The 14,153-nt window shown below is 31.2% G+C and overlaps 2 protein-coding genes across 2 annotated transcripts; both read right to left on the reverse strand.

Moving 5' to 3' along the window:
- Positions 1–8,433: 8,433 nt before the first annotated feature.
- Positions 8,434–11,094, reverse strand: LOC113375802. The gene is made up of 3 exons (XM_026615748.1): positions 11,064–11,094; positions 9,320–10,755; positions 8,434–8,451 (listed from the first exon to the last, which is right to left on the reverse strand). The coding sequence occupies exons 1-3, from the start codon at positions 11,092–11,094 to the stop codon at positions 8,434–8,436; spliced, it is 1,485 nt and encodes a 494-aa protein (XP_026471533.1).
- Positions 11,095–11,175: 81 nt separating this feature from the next.
- Positions 11,176–13,230, reverse strand: LOC113375803. Its single transcript, XM_026615749.1, has 6 exons — positions 12,959–13,230; positions 12,104–12,174; positions 11,868–11,987; positions 11,630–11,749; positions 11,344–11,458; positions 11,176–11,261 (listed from the first exon to the last, which is right to left on the reverse strand). Exons 1-6 carry the CDS (start codon positions 13,228–13,230, stop codon positions 11,258–11,260), a joined length of 702 nt encoding a protein of 233 aa, XP_026471534.1. The 3' UTR covers positions 11,176–11,257.
- Between the last annotated feature and the right edge of the window lie 923 nt (positions 13,231–14,153).

Consider the following 14,153-nt stretch of genomic DNA (forward strand, 5'->3'; position numbering starts at 1 on the left):
TAGAATCATGCATCGAAACAGGTTAAAAACATTTTCCGGCTTTTTGAAATCAGTAACTTACGGGTACATCAGACTACATCAAGTAAACTGTTAGGGGACATTTGCGAGTAAGCCTAACCTAGAATCATGCATCGAAACAGGTTAAAAACATTTTCCGGCTTTTTGAAATCAGTAACTTACGGGTACATCAGACTACATCAAGTAAACTGTTAGGGGACATTTGCGAGTAAGCCTAACCTAGAATCATGCATCGAAACAGGTCAAACTACTTTTGAAGAAAATATTGTTTTTGGGTTTTTTAGGAATGACATATATTTATTCTATTATTTATTTACATGACATGGTTTAAGTTTTATTTCTTTAAGTTACATTTTTATTTAAAATAAAATTTCTTACATTTAGCTAATACAATTTAAATAAATTAATATCTGAAATCTTGCTTGCTTTCCAGTCGAGGATGCTTTTCACGAGATAGTAGTGTCGCTGTCATAACACCTTCGCGATTTTGCTCTAATACGCGTTTTGATACATTAGCCAGTAATTGAACATGTCTCTCAGTTCCCTGAATGTGGACCGGAATTTTAGGGTCACTCCATGGACACTCATTGCTTTGTAGATATTGTACTAGATGTTCATGAGGAATATTTAGCGTAAAGGCTGGTTCGGATATATTTGAATAATCATCCATATCTATCATATTAGTATAGTCGGTGCATTCGAAATTTATTTCGGGTGTTTTGTAATCTCTCAATTGCGTCAGGTCTTCCACATTATTACGGTAATATAAGATTTTTCTTATAGCTGAATCTCGTATTTCCTTTTTATTATCAAACAACATTGCTAATAAAATATTTTCTGAGTGAGCATAGTATGCGTTTTCTTTAGCAACATTGTTCACAATTTGTCTCAAATTCGAGTCTAAATATTGCGTCCAGCTAATAAATTTATAAAATAATATACTACCATACACCACAGAGTTGTAATATTTAATGTTAAAGTACATTGGAATATATACTTTCATTACGTAGTTTGCCAGAATTTTCAAATTTTTGGAAGGCTTATTAGTAGTTACATATAACCGAAGTAACCTACTAGCCTTCGTGAGCCAACGGGAATGTGCTATTGGCCCTGGTTTCATGTTAGCTAAGTCTGTCGATACTTCTCCAGAAGCAACTGCTTTAGCTATTTTTATTAAATAACTTGAGTCAGTTGTCGATTCAGCAGGACTTATATCAGCCAAATTTTCAAGTGGGATTGTTTCAAAGTCTTTTACCGGCTGGAAGTATATAGGAAAAAATAAATTATATTGAATTTGAACATAGGGTATTAAAAATAGTAAATATGTTATAACTCACCGGTATATTTTCGCATGTTTCAATTTGTTTGCTTAATATTCCAGTTTTTGTTCGTGGTCCAGTGGTCAATGATTTTTCCAATAGTTAAATAAATGGCGAAGTGGAAGTTCGTTAAAGTGGAGAAGACACACAAACCAATGCAGTGGCCTGTTTAACTGAATTTCAAATCGACGTAAAATACCATTTTTTACGCCTGTATTTGCTGGTTCACCATCGCAACATATGCCTATCAAAGAATCGAGAGCTATTCCTTTATCGGCGAAAAACTCGTTCAATTTGATTACTTTACTTTCCGAATCTTCATTTTCCAATTTTGTGTAACCCAACAATTGGCCATTCGGTTCCTTTAAAATAACTAAATGCGCTTCTTTAATCATTCGTGGGTGAAACTTCTTATCGATTTTTTCCATGGTAATAGAATCATTTTTTCGGCCGTCGAATGAAAATGCTATTAATTCAGAAGAATCATATCGTTTGTGTAGAGCTTGCCTATTTTTCTGCCTCTCGCGAACGCTTTTATTTTTGTCCATAATGACAGGATTGCCCCAATCATCCGTTATGCCCAGGTCACGCAGGATTGCCGTCACCACGCCAGACCCAACTCTATCAGAAATTGCAAATCTGTCGCACATTAAGGCATAGCTTGGAGCCTTATATCTTCGACTATATGGACCACGTTTTATATGAGAAGTATTTTGTAAACTTTCCGAACTGCTTTTAAAATCAAAATCAACATCTGGAGTATATGTCTCACCTGGAGTAATATTGCTAGTTATTGTAGATTCTGATACTTCATCTTCAATTTTTATAATATATTCTGGTATCGTAGATTTCCTCTCATTATGTTGATCCATCATAAACGCTTGTAAATGTTTTGGGATCAATCCACAAGAACACAGTAATCTTCGCAAATCGCATTTGCATTTTCCAATATAAAATAATTCTTTCGTGGATTCTACAAACTCCTGAAATGATGCTTGGGTAGACTTGCTTTTATTTGTACTTTTATATTTATCAATCAATCGGTTCAATTTTCTAGCGATACTTCGTTTCTCCATAATTGGAATATCAATTTTTTCCCACGTCTGAATCAATTTCGTTACCACATTTGGAGTAAATGTTTTATATGAAAACATTTTATTTTGTTTTTTTGATTCTTCGGCCAAATAAAAATAATACCTGATAATTTCCATACTTGTCGGAAGATTTACACCAGTAAATTCTTTTGCTTCCCCAAATGTAATTTGATCATGCGAGCGCATATGATTCAAATTACTAGCACTTGCGCCTGAATTTAAATAAGAATTCGCCATTGATACTTCACGTCTAACTGGAGAACTGAATGAAGATTTATGCGAATTTTCCACATTAATATATTCTTTTCGAAAGTTCGAGAATTATTATAAAAAAATACTAGCGCACTCTGATGGAAATAAATAACAACAAACTAAACCCGATTTAAAAACCCCCGTACAAACTATTAAAAGAAATATAACTTACAATTGGAATTATTCACATGCCTAAATTAATATATTAACTTATTAAAAACAGTATTTTATTGAAAATTTCGCTGGCTAAAGAGTTATTTGCGATATATGGTTTTGAAGTCAAAATTCATTTAAATAACACATATATTTCATATGAAAAGGTGCCCATATCGCTTAATTTTACTTCTATAATGATTCGGCCCACCCTAATATATATATATATATATATATATATATACATATATTTGTAAAAAAATTTTTCAGCTCAACCGTCGAATTAAAAAAAGATTAAATAACAAAATTATTTATTCCATTATACGTTTCGACACTTGATGTGTGTCATCATTCAGTTACACATACCACATACCAAACCAGGAAAAACAGGAAACATTAATTATGATGTAAAAATTGATTTAACACTAAATTTGTGTAAAATAATAAAATACTATTAATTAACAAACGAAAAATAGGAGGAGCACATATTGCTCTCCTATATTTAATGTTGATGGTAGCCAAGCGTTGTGTGCACTGTTCAAGGTTGAAAGTACATTGCAGTGTAGGCAACGCCCGTGTATGGGAGTGGGAGAGATATCTCTCTTGCAGATTAACGCCATGTGCAGAAAAGGTTTTCAGATAGGGACTATACATAGATTCAATGTAACTTAATCATTATTTGATTGAGCACCAGGATGTATATAAACGGAGTTAATTTACAAGAATATCCTAGGCATAAACTTTATTCTTTATTTTTGAATATGTTCTTCTTTTTTGATTGCAATATAAGTTTATGATCTTTTTGAATTATTGTTGCTGGGCTTTTAAGTTAAATTTTGAGTGCATGAAGAGAGTTCTAGTAACTTCTATCTCTTGTTTGGTATTTATTATTCGGATCAATTCTCAATATTTTAGTTAATTTTTAGTTGGTATAGATAATGTCTAAATTATATTTAAATTTTCTAGAAATCTAGAAAAAAATATATATAATTTAGATAGTTTTTTGACATGACAACACACACACACATAATAGGAGTCTGTGCCCTAAGGCAGGTCTGTGAGCTAAAACTCGACCTCAAATCGGAATAGTGTGTGCTATGTAAATGCCATTTCATTTTGCAGTGCTGCAACTGGGCTATTTTTGAATACAAGAAAGCGAGGCTTGGACTCACACCTCCCTGTCCACACAAGACATTGAACAACCGTATATATATATATATATATATATATATACTAGCAGACCCGGCAAACGTTGTTTTGCTAAATAAGGTATATTCTAAACCATTTCTAGAGAATCAAAAATATTAATACTTTAAGTGCATAAGGATGTGTTGTTTGAATGCTGTATACAATTAGGTATGATAAAAACAATAAACCCCATTAGTTTGTCTATATTTTGTCAATACAATCAAACTGCAAGTTTTATACACTTTCTATAGAAAACATCGTATAATCCAATCCGAGTCTTTCGGCTTATTAATTACGTTTCAAGTTTTTCAGATTCTTTTTGGATTCTGGATTTTGTGTATAATTGTAAATAATACTACTGAGCTTATACAAATTTTTCAAATTTTTGCGAGGAGAGATAAAAAATGAATTAAGTATTTCTTTTTCGACCTGCTTTTTGAAAAGTTTCAAGTTACATTCGATGAATTAAAGTAAATTTAATAAAAAGTATATATGTAGAGCAGGGCGAGGCACAAAGGTCCAATTTGACTTTGAGCAAATATAAACTATATTGTGAAAACCATAACAATTATATCACAACAAATAAGACATATCAAACGAACAATTATCTTACTACGTTCAGTAAACTGACTTCTACTTCATCATTGTAGAAATGTGCTTTTTTGATGTCTTCCAAAAATTTGTTATCTAGACCTTTTTATCCTATATGCGGGGTAACTTGTAACGGGCAGGTGGCAAAAGGTTTAAAGCCTTATTATAATTTTAAAGGTATTTTACAGAATAATTACATTTTTAACTAATGCTAAAACTACCAACGGAAGAAAATACTTTTATTATGGATTTTTAAAGATTACCGTTTATCTCCCCCATTTCAAAAATTATCGTTTTCAAATCAAGTTTGTAGCTGGCTATACATCTTTTTTCCTCTACTTTCAAATATTGTTGTTAAACAATGCTTAACTTTACTGACTTTTGGCACATCGGTGGTGGACCTTTTTAATCCCGGACCTTCATATATTAATATCTATTCTGCGATAAATTCTGGGAAATTATAATTGGAAAAATGTTATTCGACAAAATGTCTATTTGATCGATATCAAATTTAGGTTCTGAATTTAAATAAGATAAATAAAAAATAATATAACCTAGAAAATGTTTTATAAATACCAATGAGTATATAATTATACAAATGAGATCTTTCAGAGCACCGTGTTTGAGAAAAATATGCCAAAAAATGCATTTTCATATTAACATATCAAAAAAGTTTATATTTTGAGTCTCTAGTAACACTTGCGGCCCGTTTACTAACGTTTTTGTATATAAATAAAACTACAAACAAAACTACTTACTACAAATTTATCATAAATAAATAATATTCGCGTAAAACATCCTATTAAACGTAATTGAACATCATCTGTCAAAGGCGTTTGACATTTCACGAAATTGCCACCGTCCATTGTTTTATTTAAATTACGCTTCTACAAAAATTTTCAAATTAAAAATGTAAAGTTTCTACGCGGATTTGAAATAATTTCTCACCTTTTGGACTTTCTCTGGATTGGCACGAATTATTCAAGACTAAGACTGGCCAAATCGATTCAGCCGTTTTCGAGTTTTATTCGGACATTTGAAAGAGAGCTCCGTTTTTATATATAAGATATATATATATATATATATATATATATATATATATATATATATTATTGTCTCTATTTTCTATAATTAATTATTTGTCAGGAATCTATAAATTAAATAACAACACGGTGCAGTAATGCCACGGTGCCATTTTAATATTTTTAGCGATCTAAAGGAGGCAGCACTTGTTCAGTATATAAATCAACCGCTGGTATTATTCCTAGATATGGTTCGCATACGTAATTCAAAATAAGAAAACCTAAATAATTTCTTATATTGGAAATGAGAAAAAAAAAATACGAAGTACAAAATATATTTTCAAATATATCACAAACATTTTTACATAACAATTAAAATTTTTATAAATGTAATAATCAATATATACACAATAATAAGTATTATAATTTTACAATTATAAATAACTAAAAAAAGTATTCACAATGGTATAATAAATTTACAAGGAACGATCAATATGTTTTACTTAATGATCAATAATATATAGCAACTACACAGAGATTGTGTAGAAGCATTTACAATAAAATGTTAAACTTAAAAGGAACAATCAATATGAATTACTTAATGATCAATAATATATAGCAACTACACAGTGATTGTGTAGAAGCATTTACAATAAAATGTTAAACTTAAAAGGAACGATCAATATGAATTACTTAATGATCAATAATATATAACAACTAGACAGATTGTGTAGAAGCATTTACAATAAAATGTTAAACTTAAAAGGAACGATCAATATGAATTACTTAATGATCAATAATATATTGCAACTACACAGTGATTGTGTAGAAGCATTTACAATAAAATGTTAAACTTAAAAGGAACGATCAATATGAATTACTTAATGATCAATAATGTATAGCAACTACACAGAGATTGTAAAGAAACATTTACAATAAAATGTTAAACTTAAAAGGAACGATCAATATGATTTACTTAATGATCAATAGCATATAGCAACTACACAGTGATTGTGTAGAAGCATTTACAATAAAATGTTAAACTTAAAAGGAACGATCAATATGAATTACTTAATGATCAATAATATATAGCAACTACACAGTGATTGTGTAGAAGCATTTACAATAAAATGTTAAACTTAAAAGGAATGATCAATATGATTTACTTAATGATCAATAATATATAGCAACTACACAGAGATTGTGTAGAAGCATTTACAATAAAATGTTAAACTTAAAAGGAACGATCAATATGAATTACTTAATGATCAATAATATATAACAGAGATTGTGTAGTTCGGAATAACAAATTCAGAAGGAATCACAAATAATGCAAAAATTTAAAAAGTTTTAAAAAAAAACAAATAACTTGTTAAAAAGTACAAATACTTCATAAACAAAAAATCATAAAAACATAATATATATATATATATATATATATATATATTTATAAATATACTAGCCGGCCCGACAGACTTCGTCCTGTCAAAAAAAATTTTAATGTGGCGGTGTTTTGTGCCTACCTTTTTTCTATTCTTTGCAAAAATCCTGAACAGAACCGTCACCCTGGTAATAATTCGGTATGAATTAAAAATAATTAAATAAAACACTATAAGCATTTAAAAGTAAGTAATTTTAATAATGTAAATCATAATTCAAAAATCAGTTCAATTTTCATTGTAGTGCTTTGTGATAAACGATGTTTTTTGTTTGATTACCCAAAAGACCAACAAATCTGATGGTTTTTCAATACGAGAACAAACAACATACAATTTTCCATGTGACAAACATGGGTTTTCTAAATTAATACAACAAACACTTAATGAAATTTAAATAATTTACATCAATGTTTTTGGCTGCCAATATAGCTTGATTTATAGAAAGATATTTCTATGTTTATATAAATATATTCAAAATTAGATTATCAAAAACTACACAAAATGTCATGACATAGATCATTGTTTTTGTTACAAATTGCGTTGCCTACTCGATTAAAGAAGAAAAGAGTTGTTTTTAGGGTTTTCCCGGCAATTATTCGTTTTTTTCTCGCCGTAACAACCATCCTTGGACTTCAACGAACATTTTAAAAAAAGAATTGGCCAAATTGGTCCAGGCGTTGTTGAGTTATGCGCTTACCAACACATTTTGCGATCCATTTTTATATATAAGATTGATATCAAAATTGAGAGTAAACTGAATTCCTAGGATTAAAATTCATTTACGAGACATTCTTTTTTATTAACTCTGCATTTAATAGTTATTTTGCATATAGTTTTTTCTAATCAATCATTAATAAAGCTGCATTTGACGAAATCTTTGAATAGATTCTATATGAATGTTTTTTTAAACATTACATTCAACCGTGAACCAATGATCATGATGAAAACATTATCATCAAAATTGCCATAAAAGATCAAAAAGTATCAACATTGTGTTTACTATAAACAGAAAAAAGTTTTATGCACATGCAATTGTTCATGAATTAAAAGGTAAAAGCAATGTTTTTCATTTGCAAGGTCGGTAGTAAATATATACTGAATTTAAAATCTATATTGAGATGTTGCTAAAGTTATTTAGAGAAGAATATTATAACACTAACCCTCAATAGAAAAAGATGAAAATATTAGACATGATATCGCTTTATAAGTCTATTCACATTTGCAAATGTTAAAAATAATTCTATTAAATATAATGACAAACTTATGTCAAGACCATTTTCATCAAACAAAAATAAAAGCATGAATATCACAAAGATGCGAAGTAATAATCTGTAATTTAATAGTGTCAATAAAATAGTTATGTATTCAATGCAGACTATAAAAGAAAAAAACACAAATAAATAAATAAAATAACATAAAATAAAAGTAAAATTAAAAATTAAATTATAAAGAAAGAATAACAAAAGAAAAATAAAATAAAATAAATAAAAATGAAATTAAAAAAAAAAATTAAAAATCTGCCTTAAATTACTTTCAACAATTTATCATTTCGAGAGAAAGTATCCTTGAATTGATATAGAAATTACATAGACCACAGCCGGCAAGTGACAGGATGTAAAACTTGAAATATTTATAAAATGAAACCATTTCATATATTATAATATTGACGAAAACTGGAATCAATTATAAATAAATTAGAAAAACATGTTTAGCAAAATAACAATGAGAGCCATAAAAGATTAGAAATAATGAATAAAATTATAATGGAAAATGGAAATATCGTTAAATGAATATTGATCAGGAAAATATTAAATAAAAATGAGAGCAATTAAAAATTGGAAACAAAATAAATAAACAATTATGATGAGAATGCGAATTAATGAATTTTCACCGAAAAAATATTTGGATTTTTGTGTCTCAAACGAGCACTATAAGATCTGAGACTTTTTCTATATTTGGCTAAATCCATTCTTTTTATCGGGTCCTGTTCATTTTCATTTATATACTTTCCTGAGAGATACCTATTAACACTTCTATTCCAAGTGTTAATAAAAAATAATATAAATGAATCTAAAAAAAATTGTTTTAAATTATGCTTTTGGCAAAGGAAATTAAAATTATATAATACATGTTTTTCTAATAATATTTGTAACTTGATCTTTACTTAGTTTATCATCAATACATAAATATTTAATGAAATGATCAAGTACTTGACTGCATTTAATAAATAGATCAAAAAATACATTTCCGGGAACCAAAAGCGAATGGTCAGTGTAATCTCTAGATGCAATCCAAGAAGCTTCATCCCTGCCAATTGTATCTGCTAATAGTTCAGATGTACAAACATGGCATTCACCAACATATCCGATAAGCTTCTTAGTACAATATCCTGCAACATAAGCGCTAGCAGTCTTACTGTACAATGACATGTCCTGGAAATAAAACCGCTCTGCATCAATAGACATATTGATCAGAGGGTCAGTTTCCAAGACATCTTCATTATTCAAAAACACTCGAAATGTGGCAAGTAACCCGGTTGTATCATCTATTTCACAATTAGCAGAAGTTGAATGGCGAGATGATAAATTGTTGACTAGCAAAGTTCTGAAGGCAGACACAAAAGAGTAACAACTTGGATTATTATTCGAAGCCCCTTGACTCCTTATGCAACCAAAAAAATTCTCCAAGGAATCTTGGTTAAAATTTGTGGTACATAAGTAGCTAAACCTCGGAACCACTTTCAATTTCTGCCAAATGTAGCTCAAACCCTCTATCGTTCTAATCCAATTTTTAATGCAAGGAGGTTTAGTAAAAACTTTAGTTAAACCCTTGCTTTTTATGAACTGCATTGAATTCAAAACTAATTTGGCTTCACGCCAAAATATAGTATGAGCCGACTTATTGAACATTGCACATCGAAATTGTTTACCATTAAATGGCAATTTTGATAAGCCATTGACACTATCAAATAAGTAGTCCATGAACATCAAAAATCCTCCGGTACCATATGAAGTAACACTTCCATGCGCTTCTAGGTAACCAGAATTTTGAAGTCCTTGAGCTACCCGTTGAGAAAATACTAGCGCAGCAAGACTGACCTTCATACGTTTCATCTTTGTTAGATCAGGGTGGTGTTCAGTTAATGTAGGACAACGACGAAACAAACTTGAAGTTGAATCATAATTATAATAATCTATGATGTCTTTCCAAGATGCTTCGTATTTGTCCCCATCTAAACCTATAAATTTAACATTGTACTGAGCAAAATTATTCCGCATACACTTTAACAAATGTGGAGGATCATATAAAGGAACAATCTCATGACCATCTATTTCAAAAAACAGTTTATTCCAGTGAAGGTTTTTCGTTTTATAATACTCTTCTGTATCGTTTAAAAGCATATTAACTGCTTTACAATTTGCTGCATATTGGTCGCAAACTGTGGCAATAACCTTTAAACCAATACTAAATAACTTTCTTGCTACATCAACAATAAGAGATTTTAAGTCAGAACTATTAACCCCACCTTCAGAAAAGTAAAAAGCAACTGGTTGCTTCCAACAATCCTCTACTCCTTCAATCATGAAAACAAGTGCATGATCCGCAAATAAACATTTTCTGCCATTTGCTAACTCTACAAAACCAACAATGTGATCCTTCTTACGATCATATGACAATTCTGAAGATAGTGATATTTCATCAAACATCAAAACACAGTATTTGCTACTCTCATACTTTTTATGAGAAATAGCTGAACTTAATGTATTAAAAAGACACTCATTTATACCGCTCTCTTAATTGAGACTATATAAAATTTCTTGCCCTTACATTTAGTTTGTTGCAATTTATCCCTTAAATTATTACATTGTTTGTTAATCCTGCTTACCTCCCGGAACAAAATTTTGGATGTATCATACATTTAACACCTCCTGGGTGTTAAAGCACTTCTACGTTTAATCAGTGAATACTGAAGCAATTTGCAGTTACCTCCTAGGAAATCTATTAAATATAATAACATGTTGTAATATCACAATCGAATAATTAATTATTATTGTTGTAATTAATATAAAAAAATACCTTTGCGGAAAACTGGTGTCACAATAGGTGACTGTTTTAACCCGCACTTGACAATCTTAGGGGTACTGCAAAAATCTTTTCTGAGGTTTTTAGGTTTCCATCTCCTACCTGAAAATATAAGATTAATTTGTCAGTAATTTTCTGCAAAAAGTATTAATTATTAAAGTAATTGGTGTTATAATTACTTCACCTTGTCCTTGGCGTTGTAGATTGTTCTCCTGATCCTGGATCAGAACATTCTTCAGTAATATGAGAACCATTCTGTAATTCCAGAGTTCCATCAAGTTCCATAATGTTTGAAGAAGCTAAAAAAAGGAAGCATATTAATATATAAATTATTAGGAAAAAGGATAGTGTACCTGATTTAAATACACAACTACATCATTTTAAATTAATGTCTAAACAACTAAAAAAATAAGATTCATTTATCAGTAATTTTCTGCAAATGGTATTAAAGTATTTAGAGTTATAATTACTTGTCCTTGTCCTTGGTGTTGAAGATTGTTCTTCTGATCCTAGATCAGAACATTCTTCAGTAATATGAGAACCATTCTGTAATTCCAGAGTTCCATCAAGTTCCATAATGCTTAAAGAAGCTAAAAAAGGAAGCACAACTACATCATTTTAATTTAATGTCTAAACAACTAAAAACATAAGATTTATTTATCAGTAATTTTCTGCAAATGGTATTAAAGTATTTAGAGTTATAATTACTTGTCCTTGTCCTTGGTGTTGAAGATTGTTCTCCTGAACCTAGATCAGAACATTCTTCAGTAATATGAGAACTATTCTGTAATTCCAAAGTTCCATTAAGTTCCATAATGCTCGAAGAAGCTAAAAAAGGAAGCATATTAATGTATAAATTATTTTATTATTAATGTAGAGTACCTGATTTAAATGAGCAACAATATCATTTAAAATTAATGTCTAAACAACTTGTATTTATTTACCTGAGATAGGATTAATATTCTTTGACAATCGGTATGCCCCTGCCTTCACATTGCAATCGACACACCAAGTTCTAAAATAATATAAGTTTTTTATAATCTAACTATCAAATACATATATAAATTTTATTATTATTCTTACGGAATCTATGTTTCCACAAGACATTTCTCTTCTAGGTCAGGATTCCCAACGAATCCTATAAAAACCAAGCAAAATATGAAGTGAGCATTTCTATTAAAAACAAATTCATTTATTCATGTATTATAGTAGAAACCTGGCATATTTATGTTCGGTAGGGCATTAATTTTCAAATTTGTCTTCGAACTTGTTGGCAAATTTTCAACTTTACAAACATTTGCAAAGTGCGCGTCACAGACATAACAACGTTTGCCACAATATAATGGAGTTAAATCGTCCAAAACATCTACAACATTTTCATTATATTTTTATTATACAAATTTATTATATAAACACAATACATCATTATATACATACCTGATCATTAGATGCCGGAAAGACATGCAACTTTATACTATTTCTGGAGTTACCACAATTTGGTACACTGCACTTTGCCATATTAATTCAATAATAATCCCTTGAACACAATTAATTATAAACAAAATACTTCACAGCGTAAATAAATGCTTCACTACGGCTTCACTATATAAGAAGATAATGGCGATTAATTTCCGCTGGGTTTTCCCAAAACAAACAAAAAAATTTTCGTGCAGCCATCTATTTTCTTCTCGATTAATGAGATTGAAACAAGTAGCGACATCTTTTTTCGCTAAAAATATTAATCCTCGCCAAAACAGTGTAACGAGCATTTGTTCGGAGATAACTCCCCATGGTCAAACCCATCGATCATGTATGCCAACATATCATTTTCGGTAACATTCGCCCTGTTGCCCAGAGCCATCTTCTCCTGGAAGTAGGAGCTAAAGGGTTCCTGCCTCCGCCATCTCCGGGCCTCGAACTTTCTCATCCTCGTCATGCGATCTTCGCTGTTCTGAAGGAAAGCTGTCATCGCTCTCTTAATTTCGTCGTAGCTATAAGTGGCGTATTCTGCTTTGCTAAAAAACCACGACTTAGCAGCTCCTGTCAATTTAGATATCATTAATACCGCCATCTTCCTCTTAGTCACGTCGTATGTATCGCGTACGGTTTCAATACGCTTGAACCATTAAGGTGAAACCGCGAATGGCTCATTACATTAGTTATGGTTCCTTAGATCGTACCCACATTACTTGAATAACTGTGGTAATTCTAGAGCTAATACATGCAAATAGAGTTCCGACCAAAGATGGAAGGAATGCTTTTATTAGATCAAAACCAATCGGTGGCGGGCTTGCCTTGCTCACCGTTTGACTTCATGACTCTGAATAACTTTGTGCTGATCGCACGGTTTAGTACCGGCGACGCATCTTTTAAATGTCTGCCTTATCAACTGTTGATGGTAGTTTCCGCGACTACCATGGTTGTTACGGGTAACGGGAAATCAGGGTTCGATTCCGGAGAGGAAGCCTCAGAAACGGCTACCACATCCAAGGAAGGCAGCAGGCGCGCAAATTACCCACTCCCGGCACGGGGAGGTAGTGACGAAAAATAACGATACGGGACTCATCCGAGGCCCCGTAATCGGAATGAGTTCACTTTAAATCCTTTAACGAGGATCTATTAGAGGGCCAGTCTGGTGCCAGCAACCGCGATAATTCCAGCTCTAATAGCGTATATTAAAGTTGTTGCGGTTAAAAAGCTCGTAGTTGAATCTGTGTCCCACACTGTCGGTTCACCGCTCGCGGTGTTCAACTGGCATGTCTGTGGGACGTCCTACCGGTGGGCTTAGCCCGTCAAAAGGCGGCCCAACTCAAAATCCTACCACGGTGCTCTTCACCGAGTGTCGAGGTGGGCCGGTACGTTTACTTTGAATAAATTAGAGTGCTTAAAGCAGGCTCATTCGCCTGAATATTGTGTGCATGGAATAATGGAATAGGACCTCGGTTCTATTTTGTTGGTTTTCGGAATTCCGAGGTAATGATTAATAGGGACAAC

This window comes from Ctenocephalides felis, unplaced genomic scaffold (assembly GCF_003426905.1).
Source record: "Ctenocephalides felis isolate EL2017-DRISC unplaced genomic scaffold, ASM342690v1 CF-g0.4_SCAFFOLD_01886, whole genome shotgun sequence".
Lineage (NCBI taxonomy): Eukaryota > Metazoa > Arthropoda > Insecta > Siphonaptera > Pulicidae > Ctenocephalides > Ctenocephalides felis.